The 17109-nt window shown below is 43.5% G+C and overlaps 1 protein-coding gene across 2 annotated transcripts in view; it reads left to right on the top strand.

Annotated features, from left to right (window-relative positions):
* TESK2 (testis associated actin remodelling kinase 2) overlaps positions 1-17109 on the top strand; it is a 116296-nt gene that overhangs the window by 88309 nt on the left and 10878 nt on the right. For both annotated transcript variants that reach the window (XM_045027547.1, XM_045027548.1), the window contains 4 exons: positions 5725-5807; positions 8087-8162; positions 9888-9971; positions 12338-12424. In XM_045027547.1, coding sequence (XP_044883482.1) covers positions 5725-5807; positions 8087-8162; positions 9888-9971; positions 12338-12424 — 330 coding nt within the window. The remainder of the gene's footprint in view (positions 1-5724; positions 5808-8086; positions 8163-9887; positions 9972-12337; positions 12425-17109) is intronic.

Raw genomic sequence — 17109 nt, 5'->3', positions numbered from 1 at the left:
TTAGGCACTGAAAATAACTCGGGGAGGGGGGCGGGGGTGAGGGGAGTTTGGCGGCGACAGGAAGTAACTGGGGGAGCTCCGCCGGCCGCAGGGAAGAGCTCCGAGGGCCGCATGTTTGAGACCCCTGATGTAGACCAAGTGCTTTTTGGCTACTGCTTTTGAATACATGGCTAACATCCTGTGGTATTCAAGTGGCTTTGGATCGATGCCAGGACACTTACTGCAAATTCAGGAAAGATTTGACATGGTTTAGCCTTAGAATGGAAACACTGTGGCATGGCTTGAATTGTGTAGGTGTGGGGTGAGCGGAACCACCATTTTAATGCTGTTTTTTTTTTTGAACTGCTCCTCTTTCTTCAGGAATGTGAAGGCCCAAGCCGCTCCCCCAGCCCCATGTGTGGGGCTAGCCTAAGCTGCTCACCCAAGCCCTGCCTGCCCCCCATGTGAGGCTGGGGCTGGTGTCACTGCTCTCTCAAGCCCTGCCTGCCCCCCTCCCGAGCCCCCACATGGGGCTGGCATCGCTGCTTCCCCACCGCATGTTCCTCCTTACTCCACTTCTTTGACAAAAGTGGGCATTTGTCCCGTTTCCTCTTGTGCAAACTGCAGTTTTTCAAAGACTTACAACTTTGTCAGATTTGGTTGGATTATCCTGGGGGAAAGCAAAAGACACATCCCTGACACACAGGTCACTGCCTGCCAAGGTTCAGCTCCCTGCTCCAAAGCATAGGGATGCTAGAGTTTCTCAGCAAAAAAGTTACCAGTATTTAACACAGGCAAAACAACATATTTCCCCCATGTCTCTTTCTTGGAAACAGCTGAACAGTTTTATCTGAAATTTTCCCAAAAAAATCAGCCTGAAGCAGATACCTGGTGTGGAAAATTTCAGCCCAAACTGTTGTTTTGACAGAGTTACAAACAACTGAAAACAGGGTCTTAGAATGGGAAGTGTCAGGCAATCTTAACAGGTAGCACTACCAGTCTCATCTATAATAAGCTGGTGGGGGTGTGGGGGTGGAGGAATCATACTCTTCACCCTGTATTGCTTGTTCCTTTTTTAAAAAGAAACTAGTCAGTTCAGTTTCAAATTTTGTTTTATAGTCATTTTTTGTCCTCATTACTGTTTGGCTTTCTTGTACTAGCACAATGCTGGTATTTGGATCCCAACACTGCAGGGCAATGTTCACATGCACAAAGTTGTCGTTCAATGTGAGTAATTCTAATGCAGCTTTGGTACACTCTTATTTAAATGCAAAACGTAATTTTTGGCTTAAATGAAATTGTCCTTTGGAAAACATGCTGTAATTTTAAACTTTGCCTACTGGGACTATGAAGCTGCTGCTGTTTACACTTCATTGTCAGCGTTGCTTTTGATCCTGATAGGATGGCTCTTTAAAACCAGCTGACACATCCCAGTTGACTTTTAAGTATTTTAACTAAGTAGCAGTCGTCATAGGATTGTGAATGAGTAACATTCCCGAATTTTTTCTGTATGTCATAGCCTCGCTCTGTATCATAGTGAAAGATAAAATGGTGGAGATGCTTGGTCTGAACAACTTATTTTTAACTCTGAAGTTTGTGAGTCTATTTATTTTCATCCGTGTTTATGGAAAATAGAGTGTTGCATTTGCCCTAATAGGATTATGCTGTGCAAAGCAGATATTAAGCTCCCATAACATACAAAGGGGCCTTTATGTTCTCTCACATCTGTCTCTGCATAAACAGCTATGTTAACCCTTTAGGGCTGTTGTACAGAGTTCCTTTCTTTTATTGAAGTGACTGTCTCAGCAAGGACTGAAGTCTCTCCATTTTAAAAAAAAAAGTCAAATATGGTGGTGTTGGGTTGTGTAAACCTCCAAAAGAAACAATGAGTCTCTTTATGGAGGTGTCTCACAAGAAAGCATAGAGAATTCATGTTTTATTGCATTGCGTCTTACACAAATAGTCTAGTGGTAGGCTGGAAGAGCTTTCTCAAAGGCCATATTGTAAAGCAGCCTAGCATTTTATTTCATTGGCCATTCCTGCTGTCAGCCTTTCTATCAGACAGGGGTTTGAACTCTGTATATTATTAGTGGAACTTGGCATAAAACTTCTTCTCGCTGATGTAATTGCTTTTCTTTGCCTTCCCTGGAACCTGAGCAATATCAGCTTGGTCAGGTGTTGGAGTAACTGTACTCTGTGTGTTGCACTCTCTTTACTAAATAGTTTCTCTATTTTAATTTAGCCACTTTTCCACTTGTTAGCCCATAATAGACTTTTCCCTTTTGATACCTATATTTTGTGTTTATCTTACATTAATTTGGAAGTTGAGTGTGCATGCATAGTGATATGCATTCTGAATGCAGCTCCTATCATCCTTATTTTTTATTATGGGACCGGCAGGAGACTTTTCAATAATTGCATCAAAGGTCCATTAACTATCTTGCACATGCTGTGGACTGACACTGCAGCATACCAGTTCCAGTGAAGCTTGGAGGATGAAGATGAATTCAGTGGTGCTGAGAATATTCCTAAAACCTTATTGGAGGTCTGGACCCAAGTATCATATCACAGAGTGAAGCACATCAGTGTGGAATGCTGTTTTTTCAGAAAATTGTTCTATTGTTTGGCATGAATCCAGGAAACTCTAGGGGTGAAATCCTGGTCCCATTGAAATCAATAGCAAAACTCCCATTGACTTCAGTGGGTCCAGGTTTTCATCATAGGTGGGGTCTGAAGACTCAAGGCTTGCCTACATGCAAACTTGCACAGATTTAATTAATCACTTCAATTAAACTAATGTAAACCTCTGAAGGGACACCCTTATTTTGGGCTGAGTGTCATATTTCACCTGTTCCCAATTGATTTAAGCAAAACCAAAAAAGCCACTTTTGTACAGAAATAAGTGTGCCCCTATGGGTTTAACTATAGTATGTCTACACTGCAAAAAAAAAAAGGTGTGGACTAACCCGAGTTGAGAAAACTTGGGTTAAAATACCAGTTGAAGACACAGCAACTCAGCTTTTAACTTGGGTAAGCAGTTTGAGTACAACCCTGGCAGTCCTATATTCTTGAACTTGGACTGCTAACCCAAGTTAAGTTGAGTTGCCTCGCCTTCACTGGTATTTTAACCCAAGTTAAGAACACACCTTTGTGCAGTGTAGTTGTACCTTCTCTCTGTTTAAATTCACGCCTCAGGTTCTACCAGGGCAGCTTTCCCAGCTAGACAAGGTCTCAGACTTCCATCAACAAAAGCAAGGAAACTTAGGAGTTCAGATGTCTTCCTGGACTTAACCCTGAGCAGCACAATGTGGCAGCACAGTTAATGATAAATGCTTTGTATGTAAAATCTGAGGCCTCAGGCTGCTCCCACTGTCTTCTGGGATTATGTGAGAGCTCACTGGCAAAACAATCAAACATAGAGCTCAGAGGTGCTGCTAGTGTGGCATAGTGTGACCTTCTTAAAAGGCCCACTCTCAAGCCACCCTTTGCCTCAGAGAACCCAGTTTGCAAGTTTTGCAGATTCTCCTACATATCATTGAGTTTACAGCTGTAAGCAAACATCAGTTGGGAGCTATGCTGTGTTACATGTATCAGATTATGTATTACACATGTGCATTATTGGCAATAGTTTAATGTTGCACTTGGGAGTTGCGGTGGATAAAAATGCCATACATCTTCATTAAGTAATTTCTTTAGACTGAGAATTGGTACATATTGCTGGCATAGGGACAGGTTGTGACCAGGGCATTGAGGAGTTACAAGATCACTGTCATGTTGGCACAGGCCCACTGTTGCTTTTTGTAAAAATAAGGTTTTGCAAAACCTAAACCCAGTAGAAATGTTTCCATATATTTTTAATTCCAATAAAAACAGTTTTTATTTGGATTATATGTTCCCCTGCAGTGTTTGTTAACCAAACTTTGGAGCATTGTGCTAGTACATGAAAGCCAGAAGGTGAAACAAATGAATCCATTCTCGCTGACAAAACTGAGTGAAATACAAAAAGGAAAAAAAAATAGTATTAATGGCAAGAAGTAAAAACTAGAGTTTAAAAATTCCATTAATATGAATAATTGAAGGAGTTAGAAGACTTGTTGGAATTTATAGAATATGATTTTTTTAAACCTGACATTCTTTTTGAAATTTGATCTTTGAATATTTAATGAAATTAAAACATGACATTTCACTGCATCTACCTTGGGAGAAAATTGTACTGATGAACTTTCTAGTGTCGGCACATGCTTATTTCTGTACAGAATACAATGAAATGCCACCTCAGTTTGAACCTTTACAGTAAGAGTTGAGATGTTTATCCCTCTAGGATTTAAATGCATTTTACAATGAACAAATCCTTAAACATTGGCAAGCTGAATGAATGTGTTCTTTGATAGGAGATAACAAAGGCCATAACTGAGACACTGACGTGCACTTCGGGTCAGTGTGGTTCACTTACCCTTGTAAAAATGTATGAATCCCAAAGTGAACTTTATTTATTATAGTTTAGTCACATTAAACAAATAGGACTTTGGAACTAGGAATCTAAGGCACCATATTCATGAGAGCAGCATACTTAACCTTTTAATCAGAAGGAGGAAAAATGTATTTAGTTTATGGACTGGACTAATGTCAGCTCTGGATGTAATCAATGGTGACCTGGACTTGATCTTTCAGACAAGAGCATCACTATCCTTAGCAGTTGCTTCACTCAGACAAGCTAACACGTGGGGATTGGTGAGGAGTTTTTGTGCATCCAAGCACTATAAAGCTAGCAAACGGAGTTTCCTGATGCAGGGTGCCACCCTGGGGAAGTCTGCAGAGGCATTGCTAGCTGTCAGTGCCCAGTGTATCTTTCTGTGGGCGGCACGGAGCAAGGAATGCAGAAGTGGAATGAATTCTTCTGCAGGGAGTGGGGCAAAATGAGGTCAAAGAAACCCAGGAAAACCAGAAACCAGCTGCCAGTTCTTTCAGTGAGGAGGAAGATACCTTGCACGGATCCTTTCATTCATTTTCGCCCCCAAAACACTGCCTGTGCTCCAATGCTACGGGTCCTGAGTCAGCTAAGCACATGCTTAAATGTTTTGCTGAATGGGGGCCTTAGAAAGGAAAAGATGCTAAGTCTCTGATTAGCTATTTCCTACCAACTACATCCTTTAAATGTGCAGTGGGACTATGTATTTGACTTGATTTGAGACTTAGCAGCACATTCAGTTTCCTGTAGCTTGTTTTCTACCTGAAACTGTTAGTGTAAATCAACAAGTACCTTTAAAATACAGCTTTGTAAATGGTTAATGTAGCAAAATTACAGTATGAAAATATTTAAAGGTCATGCTTTTCCTCGTGTACTGTAAATCCTACTAATGGGTGTACTGTGTTCTAGTCCTGCCTGGCATACCCCATAGAGAATCTCAGTCTTGTTGAGCAGTGTTTATTTCAGGTTTTACCAATACAGGGACGAAATCATTTTAGCTCTTGCTGAATCCTAGATACTTGCTGCCTCTGGTTGTCTGATGCCTCAGCAAATTTGAGTGGATTATGAACAAAATATAAGACTGGTTGCATCAACTGAATCTTTGACGGGCACGTGCCTGACTTCGATGTTTGTGTGCTGTTGGGTACAGACAAAAGTCTCTCATAAATGAATATCTTTAAAACAAGCTTTGTAAATCTTGCTCCAAATTTGAAAACAGTATGGAATTTCAAACCTAGACAATATTTTAAACTTTCCTCCTTTCTCTTTAAATTCAGAACTGTTTAATAAAGCATGATGAGAACGGTTACTCGGCAGTGGTGGGAGACTTTGGTTTAGCTGAGAAAATCCCTGATTGCAGGTATGTGGATTCTTCAGTACTAATCAAGATGAAAAGTAAGAGTGTGCTGATCTATGGAGCTGATTGCCTGAGGTTTGCCTCTGATTTCAGTCTGGAGCTACAAGCTAAATGGAGATAGGCAACCACTCCAAGCTCTTAATTATCACTGTGAACTATAGACTTTGATAGTGGCACTTTTTCTTTCAATGCTCCAATTATCCGAGAGCTCGACCAGGCATTTCAATAGGTCTCCAAAGCAAGTTAGATTTTTTTTTTGTTTTGTTTTTTTGTTACGAACTTTCTATTATTCTGAATCTGGGTGATTTATACTGAATCCTCGCTTCAGTGATTCCAGATGTTTTTAATTAGCTGCTTCTTGGATTCTCAGCCAGTGTTCAAAAACATTAAAGTATAGGCCTTTTTCACCTCTGGTCTAATAGTTGAAATTCAGGGTTGGAACTAAGAGGTATTGCTGTCTGATGGCTGGTTTGGCCTATTGTGGAATGAGATGATGATCTCCGTCCATTTGAGGAATGAACAAGTGACTGAATCTCACAAAACACCATCACAATTGGCAGCTGGCTGGTTTTTTTTTACCCGTCCAGTACAGAGGCCAGGGATTTGATTAAGCTATTTGCCCCATCTGTATATAGTCCTGTGTATTCGGGATTCTGGGGTCATGGAATTTGTCAAAAAATTATGCCTCAGAATCTAAGCTCTAATTAAAATAGCGTCTAGCCTATATGACTGTAAGGAAAACATCAGGAACATGAACAATACAGTATTGTTTTACTGAGACTGCAAACAATCTAAAATGATAGCTCAGGGAGTTGTGAAGCTCCCCATTCATCTCAATAGGATGCTGACTCTGAAACAGTTTAAATGTCAACACTGTTAACTTTTTCTACTATTGATAAATTCAGCAGGAACATCCTGTATTTATTTCTCAATCCCTCACTCCTTCAGGTGCCAAAAGCCTGAGCAGTCTATTACCAAGTCACCAACACTTCCAGCTTCCCTTTCTCTTACAAAGTTGGTAGTGCAGTGATGCATTTTCAGCACACATTTTTGAGATACACTGGAAACCAAGAATGTAGGAATAGCCTAAAATAAATGTAACTTAGTATCAAAATAAATAACACGAGCTACTGTACTGACTGCATTATTCATTTTTAATTCAAACTTTAGTTTTCAAATTTGAAAAGTGCAGCCATGTAATGTCCAGTATGCTGACCGATATGCCCTAGGACTCAAGGGACTGTGTCACAGAATGTAGGTACCACTAACCTCAGAGGCTCAGTTTTTAGAGGTGGTCCTTGAAAATCAACGTTGCAGCAAGCTTGCACTGCCGCTGTATGTGTTCGTGAACAAGACTGCAGTTTCCAAATGTATGGAGATATTGTAGATCAGATTAATACAAATTAAAATCATCTCTGTATTGACTGCTTCTCTTAGGTTTGGCTCAGTGGGGGATTCACCAGATAACCCTACTTAGTGAATTTCTGAAAATTTTTAATAAAATTTGCAAGTCACCTTTCAAGGTTTTTGTTTCTATTTGTGTGGGCCTCAGACCAGACTGACTTCTTTCTGACTGGTGAGCAGAATCTTTCTGAATCTCGACTGTCATCACATTGTCAGGGATAAGACTTCCCGGGTGGAATACCTTTCAGAACTGCTCACAGAGAGCTCTCCAATCACATAACAGCACAAGGAAAAAGTCTTTCCCTCCTTGAAAATGTACTTGAAAATAAAGATCTCTTTGAGCCAGCATAGGTCAAGGGACCTACTCTGCTAACAGCTTGGATGCTGAGAGTGTCCACAGACTTATAGCTATGGAGTCTAGAGCTATGGAGGAGGCTTACAGAAAATGAAATAAATAAAAGTTGTTTCAGCAAATTGCAACAGCCTGCTCCTTCATATACACCTCTACCTCAATATAACGTGACCCGATATAACACGAATTCGGATAGAACGTGGTAAAGCAGCGCTCGGGGTTGGGTGGGGCTGCGCACTCTGGTGGATCAAAGCAAGTTCGATATAATGCGGTTTCACCTATAACACAGTATGATTTTTTGGCTCCCGAGGACAGCGTTATATCAGGGTAGAGATGTACCATCCCTGGACTCTCAGATCCTTTCCATGTACAAAAGAGTAGAATCTAAAATGAATTATATGGAAACTACTCACACTGTCTTTTCTATGCTGAAAGATGCTCATGAAATGTTTTAACCTTGTATTTGCTGACTAGTTCTCTCTCTCTCTCTCTCTCTGCCTCCCTCACCATTCTTGAATGTGGAAAGTGAGAAACTTCCAGTGGTAGGCTCACCCTTCTGGATGGCACCTGAAGTTCTCAGAGATGAGCCTTATAATGAAAAGGTGGGTATGTTTAAATGGAGCGTGGATATTGGCTGTTTCTTTTCGGTGCAGCCTTGGAGGTTTGGGAATATCATGAGCTTTAAAGTTGTCCTGCCACTGTGACTTACTGCACTTTCCTTAGCAGAGTTTGTCATAAAGGATTCTGAAGAAAGAATGTTTCCTACACTTGAAGCGAGGGTACCGATTCTGACTATAGCTCAGTAGAAACCTAGATAGAATTAAGTGGTCCTTGTGGACTTTTGCAATTATTTTTTAATTGAAAAATAAAAGATCCACATTTTAGGGTAGAATTTCTACATTTGACATGCCCAGATAAAACTGCTAGGGAAAACGCTTTTAAGTTCCCTTCTTTTGAGGCATTGGGAAATGGCTCTGTGAAAGGAGAGCAGTGGAGAAGAGGTGACTGGGACCTAGAAAACAATATTTTCAGTCAAGCTCTGCTTAATGCAGCTTTATCCACTTGGCATCCCAGAGACTCTTGCTAGCTGTTAGCTGATTTCCCTCCCGTGAGTGCCACTCTCTGTGGTAAAGTCCCACACTCTGCCAGCATTCAACACCAGTGTGTCTTGTGTCCTCCACCTTTAGTTTGCAGAACTGAAGCAGCTGCACAGACATTAGCACATTAGACAAAGTTCCAGCTATTTAACTTGTGTTTTGGTGGTTCATTTCTAATTTAGGTCATGTCTACACATACCGCACTGCAGCTGCACCACTGCAGTGCGTCTGGTGAAGATGCCCTGTGCCAACAGGAAAGAGCTCTCCCATTGTCATAAAAAACCCACCTCAGTGAGCTGTCGAAGCTCTGTTGGCGGGAGAAGTTCTTCCACCAACATAGCACTTGTGCACACGTGCGCTTATGTCGCTGTAACTTACGTCACTGAGGGGTGTGGAATATTCACACCCCTGAGTGACGTGAGTTTTGCTGACAAGTGGTAGTGTCGATGTAGCCTAAGAATGCCACTTTACCTGATTTCCTTGGGGCATAAAGGTCTAAAGGAGAAGCAATTGTAAGTTAGTTTTCCCACCAATGCAGCTGCACCACTGGAGCATTTAGTGAAGACGCTCCCTACGCAAACAGGAGACCTGCTCCATCAGCAGAGGTACTCCACCTCCCTGAGAGGCAGTACCTGTGTCGAGAGCAGAAGCCGGGGGTTAGGTCGGCATAGTTATGTCACTCAGCGATGTGGATTTCCACACCCCTGAGTGATGTAGTTATACAGACATACATTTGTATTGTAGACCAGGGCAGGGCTAAGTGTCACATAAGTATGCCTTGATCCCTGAGGGGGACGCCCTGCTACTGCTCTGTAGACCTGGCTTTAATGTTTGCTCAGGTTTAATAACTTGGGCAAATGCCAGATGGCAAGAATCTGTGAAACTCTGACTCCCAAGAGCAAGTGATAAATGAGTCTGTCTTGTGACTGAACACTGCATCGGGAAAGGGGAGCAGGATTTCATTTGTCTTTACACTGCCAGCGCAGCAGTGTCTGAAGTAAAATGTAACACTCCAGTGCAGGAATTTTACTCTAACCGCACTGTGAGCATGTTTCCACTAAATGAAAATGCAGGAAATGTTACTGTCAGTTATTCGTCGTGGGGCTCTGGGGGTGGATGGCTGCTCTGGATAGCCTTTGAAAATCACCCTGTGTTCAGGAGAAACCTAGTGGCAGATAAGAAGGCTGAGTGTTCATAATTAAGCTATGTGGTTATTTTTTCCTCCCTCAGGCGGATGTGTTCTCCTACGGTATAATTCTCTGTGAGATTATAGCCAGGACACAGGCAGATCCTGACTATCTCCCTCGCACAGAGGTAAGTGGTGAGCATGTATAAGGGCTGTGGGAGGTGGGGAGTGCTCATGAGAGATGCTTGGTCATTAATAATTGCAGCACGGCTGCCAAAGGCATGATGAATGGCTGTTACCGTTAAGGGGGCCTCTGACAAAGCATCTGTCCTTTGGCAGAGCTTCTTGCAGAGAATAACACTGAGACCACATTTTTAGCACAGGGTTATTCAACCTTCCTCCAATGGAAGATTGCATTGGAAACTTGCCAGAAGCCCAAGAGCTGCACCTAACTGGCATAACATGGAACAGATTGCAGCCACCTTCCTGTTTAACACAGAGGGGCAGCTTGAAGAGTCTGCTAGTTTCAGCAAGCAGCGCTCCATTAGGGATCAATATGGAATGCTGCATGCTGGGACCAGCATTCTCTGTGGGCCACTCTTCTTTATTAAACAAGTAAGTGGCCATAGTACACATTTTGACCCAGCCCTATTTTAGTTTATACTGTATTAAGCACCATGAACCTGATCCAGAATCCTTTGACGTCAGTGCAAATGCTCCCATTGACTTCAGTTGGTTTAGGTCAGGCCCCATCTGTTGAGTAGTTTTTGGTCGTCTTCTTTGGGCTGATGTGAAATTCCCTCCCCCTTCTCCAGTTCAAAAAATGTACAACCGCTCAGGATTTAAGATGTTGTGAAGCAAGTGTTTTCCTTTCTTCTGTCTCCCTTCAGAAGGGGACACCTTGAGGGACCTGATGATTTTGCAACTAGTCCCAGAGCAAAATTTTGCAAAGTTGACCATTTCATCAGTTGGCTGTGATGAAAATCTAAAATTTCCGGGTGTATCACAGACTAACTATGCAATTCATGTACACAGTTTGAATTAATGATGGGCAAACATTGTAATAATACAGGATAGAGCTCCCAGAACCACATGAACAACATTGCATGTGAAAATTTCCTTTGTATTAGTATACGAACTGTGCACTGTTCTCTCCACTGATGTGATCAGTGGCAAAGCAGCATGTGCCATAAAATCACCTTGAATAATAAAATGTACTGCAAAGCTCTCAAAGGTAGGACCAAATCTGAAAAATAGTGGTTTTAATTTTATATATTGGTCTCACTGGAACTGGATCAAGCCAATAACCTTAACTTTTTAAACCTATAGATATGATTCAAAACATTTTAAACATGGTGAATTCCCTTCCCTGATCAGCGTTCAGGTTTTGGCAGTTGTTTCTGTCTCATTCATTCTACCTGCATGGTGTCCCCCCTCCAGACTTTCCCTGTTTCTAGAGGCTTCCAGTTCTTCTTTTTCTGCACTTTGTTTCATGGCCTGTTATGTTTTACTGTTCACTTTCCTCCCTTTTCGTTCTAATATCTGGTTTCCATGTCCTATTGTCTTTATGGCCCTTGCTGCTGCTGCTTTTTTACTCCTTCTCTATCCTTTCTTACCTTTCAGTTTATTTCCTCTCTGTCTCCATCCTCCGCCCACAACTTTCATTCTCCCTCTCCCCCTTTCTTCCTGTCTTATTTTTCCTGACAGTAACAGACACTGATCAGTCAGCACCATGTGATCAGATCACCATCAAAGGGCAATCTTCTGGATCCCTCGAGTTTTCATTGGATGTTGAGGGATCTGTTAAGTCTCATTTTAATATTGATTGAAACTATTCAACCAGTCCCAAATAAAACTCATTCATACCCTTCTTCCTGCCAAAGAGTGGCCATTTTCCCAGGTAATAGTCTATTTGATTATGCTGACACCTGGCTGAGGTGCTGACTAGGCTTTTGTCTCTGAGGAACTGGTTTGAGCTGTTTTTCTAACTTTGGAAATGTCACAGCAATGATATACCGTAAAATCTCATAACTTTACATACAATGCTGCTACACTAATTTTATCAGAATAATACTGTTCAGTAGGTTATAAGTTTTCAAATGATACCTCACAAGGCATACTTTGTACAAAATTTATCATAGTCTTGTAAAAGTGGTGATCATACGTGCATAGTCTGTCACACCTGGGTCCCTTCATAATTCTGTCCTGCTTTGAATAGCTGTAAACTAAAATGATAGATACACATTGGAATTGTGCAGAAATCTGGAACTAGAACGTAATGAATTATGACCCAGTTCAGGAAGAATGATGGCTTTGAAGTCAAATCATTCTCCTGAAAGCCTCTTCTAGCAGATAATCCCCATGGGAAATTCAGTCTGCCCATTGCAGTGCATGAAGTTTTCTCACAAATGCTCATTTCCCTGTGGCAGCTTGCAGAGGTGGTGTTAATGGTTATTCCTGATAACTGTATGTAGTAATCCGTGAAATGAAAATGGTTGGAGAAATGGAGGGGAAATGTACATCAGGACATTCTTTGTTCTTTCTGTTTGTGCAGAATTTTGGATTAGATTATGATGCCTTTCAGCACATGGTGGGAGATTGTCCACCTGACTTCCTCCAGATGACCTTCAACTGCTGTAATGTGAGTACTCTGCTCAAAGGGGAAGAGCCAAAACCAGTGCCCTCCAAAATCCAGAACTAAAGTTTGTTTTAAAAAAAATAATCTAGTGCTCATTCAGCTTCCTGAGCCAGTGGGACTGGCATGCGGAGCAACCTCTAGCAGACTGCCCATGTGTGTTGTGGTCAAAACCAGTTGTACTAGCATTACATAACAAACCCCTTAGAATTCAGCCACCATAATGCATAGACATGCTGATTTATTAGAAATTAATTCTCTAATGTCTTTTTAAAAGAAGGCAGGAAAGAAGCAGTGAAGAACCACTGAAATCTCCTAATATTTCTTTGTAGCCTCTTGTGGGAAGAGAGTAGATGACAAAATCCCAATGAGAGCAATTCTCTAAATGAATGAATTTAGGAGGACTGGGTGGAGTGGAGCAATAGACAGGAAGCTTTTGGCCAGCCATTGGGGTAAAACTGTAATGATACTTAGCTGTGAGGTAGCACTTTACATTTTGAAAGCACTGAAGAGACATTGACTGATGTTTAGGTTCCACTCTCCTGCTTTTACACCTAGCAGAACTAAAGCACAGAGAGAGGAAGGGCCAAATTTTCAGAAGTGACCGTTTAATACTTCTGTAATGTCCCTCTGAGTGTTCCGTGTCAGGACGTGCACGTCCATGCACTCTTAATTGGAGATTTTGTCAGCAATGTCTGCAGGTCCATGCCTGCACCCTAGAGACCCTTGTGATCCGGTCTGAAGGTGTATAGGAAGGGGCTGGACCTGCTGCCACTCCATTTCCTTCTCAGCCACCTGCAGTTTGAGACAGAGCATTGCAGTGTCCTTATCTAGCTATGCAGATTGCTACCACTCTCTGTTAACCTTTGGTATTTTCTTTGTTTCTAGTTATTTAACACAGTTTGTGCTTTTATGACAGGGGGGTGTTCCCTTTCCCCATTTCACTTGCCTGATCTGGGCCTGTTGTTTTTTTCTTTCCCCCAGGCCTTGATCTGTGGCCTTGAGTATGGGTTACACAAAAACCCCAAGCTTCAAACCCTGCCAGACATGCCATAGGTCTTTCCCCCCCAGCGACAGACATTCAAGCTGCCTCTGCTGCCTGGGACAGACTCAAGTCCTGCTCAGGTTTTAAAGCAGACCTAAGAAATAGGGAGAGGGCAGACTAAAACTCCTTTGATGGAGCACTCGGAGACCATGGGGTATCACACAAAATTCTCCGGTACCATCTCATTAGCCAACCAACTACTGACCTCCAGTACCGATGCAGTTACAGGACCCTCTCTGGGCCCCAGTACCAACTCGACCACCAGTACTGGCACCACTTGCCCTTCTGATAGATATGGGGGATGACACCTCATCTGATTCAGAGGAGTCTTTTCAAGGTTCCTCCATTTCTAGCCTCCCTCCGTTGAGGTAAACCCTGCGGCAGGAAACTCCCAGCAATGATAAGAATGACAGCGTTAAGATCCTGCAACCTTCCCTTAAATCCCACTACAATGGATTTATTGGAGCCCCTGGGCCCCTTGTGGTGACTGTTTCTATAGGGTTTCATCTTGCAAGAGGACACACCAGGAACAACCACCAACGCTCTTGGGTCCTGCTCCACAGGAGGGTCTTAAAGAGGAGCAAAAGCCAGTTGAGGAAGAAGAAACACGACCTTCCTACAAATTCTCCTCCTCTCCAGATGAGCTGTCATTCCTGCCCAACTAGCCTGTGCTGATGACTTCAAGGCCTTACAAATTCTGTTGGAAGAGATACGGGAACCCCAACATTTCCTAATGGACAGCCTTCATATATCCTCAGGGCAAAACGCCTTCCCATCAACGATGCTCTGGTGGTGTCAGTCCATACGGTTTGGCAAACTCCAGCTTCTTTATCTCCTGTGTGTAAATGGACTGACAAAAAGTACTACATTCCACCCAGAAGCGTGGAGTATTTTTTTTCTCACTCCATGCCCAGCTCCCTTGTTGTCAAGGCATCTCTCCAGGCCTCACTCAATGTTGCTGACACAGCTGCATGTTCTGTAGCTATGGCACTAATCAAATGCCGAGCTTTTTGGCTGAAGTCGTCTAGCCTCCCCAGGAGGTACAAAACACCATTGAGGACCTTCTCTTCGAGGGCCTCAGGTTATTTAGTGACATCACAGATTAGCCCCTTTGTTCTCTTAAAGACTCCCAGGCAATACTGTGAGTTTTTTGGGCACCTGAGCCCCTGTGACAAGCAGAAAATACCATGGATTGCAGACAGCTCAACGGTCTCACCAAATCCAATACCAGCCCATAGAACCAGCTGAACCCCCCCCGGAAGAAGCCCAGTTTCGCTAAGAAAGGGCTGTCTTTTGCAGCAACCTCACAGTCAGCAAAACCCTGAAAACAACTGCTTTGATCACTGGTCAAGGGTCACAAACTCTCCCACTGCAGATCCTATGCTGCACCTATCCCCCCTTCACCCTTACCCATTTTCTACCTTTTTGGGAGCTCATCACCTTAGACAGATGGATCCTGGAGATGAGTTCTACAGGTTACTTCATCCAGTTCACCTTCTTTCTGTCCTCCCTCCTCACCCCCCCCCCCGTCCCTCTTCAGGGACTCTTTTCATGAGGGTCTCTTGAGGCAGGAGGTACAATCTCTCCTAATGCTAAGGGCAATCAAACCTGTTGCACTAGGCTTTGTCAGAAAAGAGTTCTATTCTTGGTACTTCCTGGTTCCAAGGTAAAATGGAGGGTGGAAATCAGTTCTGGGCCCCCAGGACTTTGAACACCTTTGTTCGTTTTCAGTGATTCAGAATGTTACCACCCCCGCAGTGATAATTCCCTCCCTGGACCGAGGAGATTGGTTTGTTTCCCTTGCTCTTCAGCGTACTTATAGTGTCATGCACCCCTCGCCCAGATGCATGTGACTTTTCATGGTTGGCAGGGACCACTACCAGTATAATATCCTACTCTTTGGCCTTTGCACTGCCCCAAGGATCTTTATTCTTGGCTGCCACAGCCCATCTTCTCCACATAGGAATAATAATCTTTCCCTATCTGGATGACTGGCTCCTGAAAGGTTTCTCATTTCTCAAGGTACAGACAACAGCCATTATGGCCCTATTTCTGTTCCACTTACTGGGCTTTCTTCTCGATGCAGAAAATTCTACCCTTACACCCAGTCATCAAATAGACTCTGCTCTTCCACCACTACCAGAACATACTTGCCCAAAGACAGATTTGTCACAATGTCCAACCTTGTTTCAACGATACCATACAGCCTGCAAACTACAGCAAGGGCTAGCCTGCAAGGCCTGGGCCACGTAGCAGCCTGTATGTTTGGGATACCCTTAGCAAGACTACGCTCTGTGTCTTCAAGCCTGGCTGAGAAGCATCAGTGCCCTCAACAAGCACAGTCTAGTCAAGCGGGTGCCCGTACTTCAGAGGGTCCTTGATTCCCTAAATTGGTGTTCTCTTGTGGTAAGGTGACACTTCGTCCACACCTTCACTTCCTACCTAAAAGTTCTTCAGAATTCCACGTTAATCAGGAGATTCACATACTGGCATTTTTAAGAAGCGTGCCTCCATACTCTGGACGAAAACAGAGCTCTTGCCTTTTACCTAGATGGGACTAGGCCCTTTAGAGGTTCACCTAGGCTTCCATCTCAGTCCCAGAAGGAATGAAAGGACAGATGATTTCCACCCAAAGACTGTCCAAATGGGTTGCAGGATGCATCTTAGTTATGAAGCCAGGTGGGGGGAGGGAGGGTTGTGTCCCCACCCTCATACTTGTTCCACCAGGACTCAATCTACATCTGTAGCCCTACTGAAAAATATGTCTCAGACATCTGCAGGGCAGCCACCTGGTATTTGGTACACATGTTTCCCCACCACTACACACTTCTGCCTTCTTCCAGAGCTGGCGCAGCTTTTGGGGACACTGTTCTATGGTCCCTACTGAATCCATCTCCCTGGCACCCTCCTTTGTAACTGAGGTGTACTGCTCAGGAATCTCCTGATGCGGAGCATCCATAGGGACACTACTCAAAGGAGAAGAGGAGGTTTCTTACCTTGTACAGGAACTGGAGTGCTATGAGATGTGCATCCCTATGGGTGCTGCACTACCCACCCTCTGCCTTGGAGTCTTTCGCTGGATTTTCATGGTTTAGAAGGAACTAGAGTGGCAGCAGGTCTGGCCCTTCCGTACATACCCCTGTACCGGCATACAAGGGTGTCTAGGGCTCAGGCGCGGACCCACAGACGTTGCTGATGAATATCTCTGATCAGCTGTGCCCAAGCATGCATACATTTTGACATGGAGCACCCCTAGGGGGACACATCTCGAACTCTAGTTACTGTACAAGGTAAGTAACCTCTCCTTGTGGCTGTCTCTTATTGGGTAGCCAGCTTAGTGTCTTTTAGGCATGAGTTTGAGGTACCTGAGTTGGAAATGTGGGGGCTCCCAATAAATTCAGTTGGATGTGGGCCCTCTGCTGCTTTGATAATCAGATCCAACAGCGTCAAGCTGCACACCCAAACTCAGAGGCCGTTTCTGGAAATGTTGGCCTTTAGCAAGCTATTTTAGGACAAAGAGCAAGTTAGTGGCAGAGCCAAAAGCAGCCTGGTCTACAGGGCCGGCTCCAGGCACCAGCTCAGCAAGCAGGTGCTTGGGGCGGCCACGGGGAAGGGGCGGCACGTCGGGCTCTTCGGCAGCAATTCA

The sequence above is a fragment of the Mauremys mutica genome, chromosome 8, assembly GCF_020497125.1.
Source record: "Mauremys mutica isolate MM-2020 ecotype Southern chromosome 8, ASM2049712v1, whole genome shotgun sequence".
Taxonomy (NCBI): Eukaryota; Metazoa; Chordata; order Testudines; family Geoemydidae; genus Mauremys; species Mauremys mutica.
Note: the sequence above shows the minus strand (reverse complement) of the source record. Positions and strands in the feature narration are given on the sequence as shown.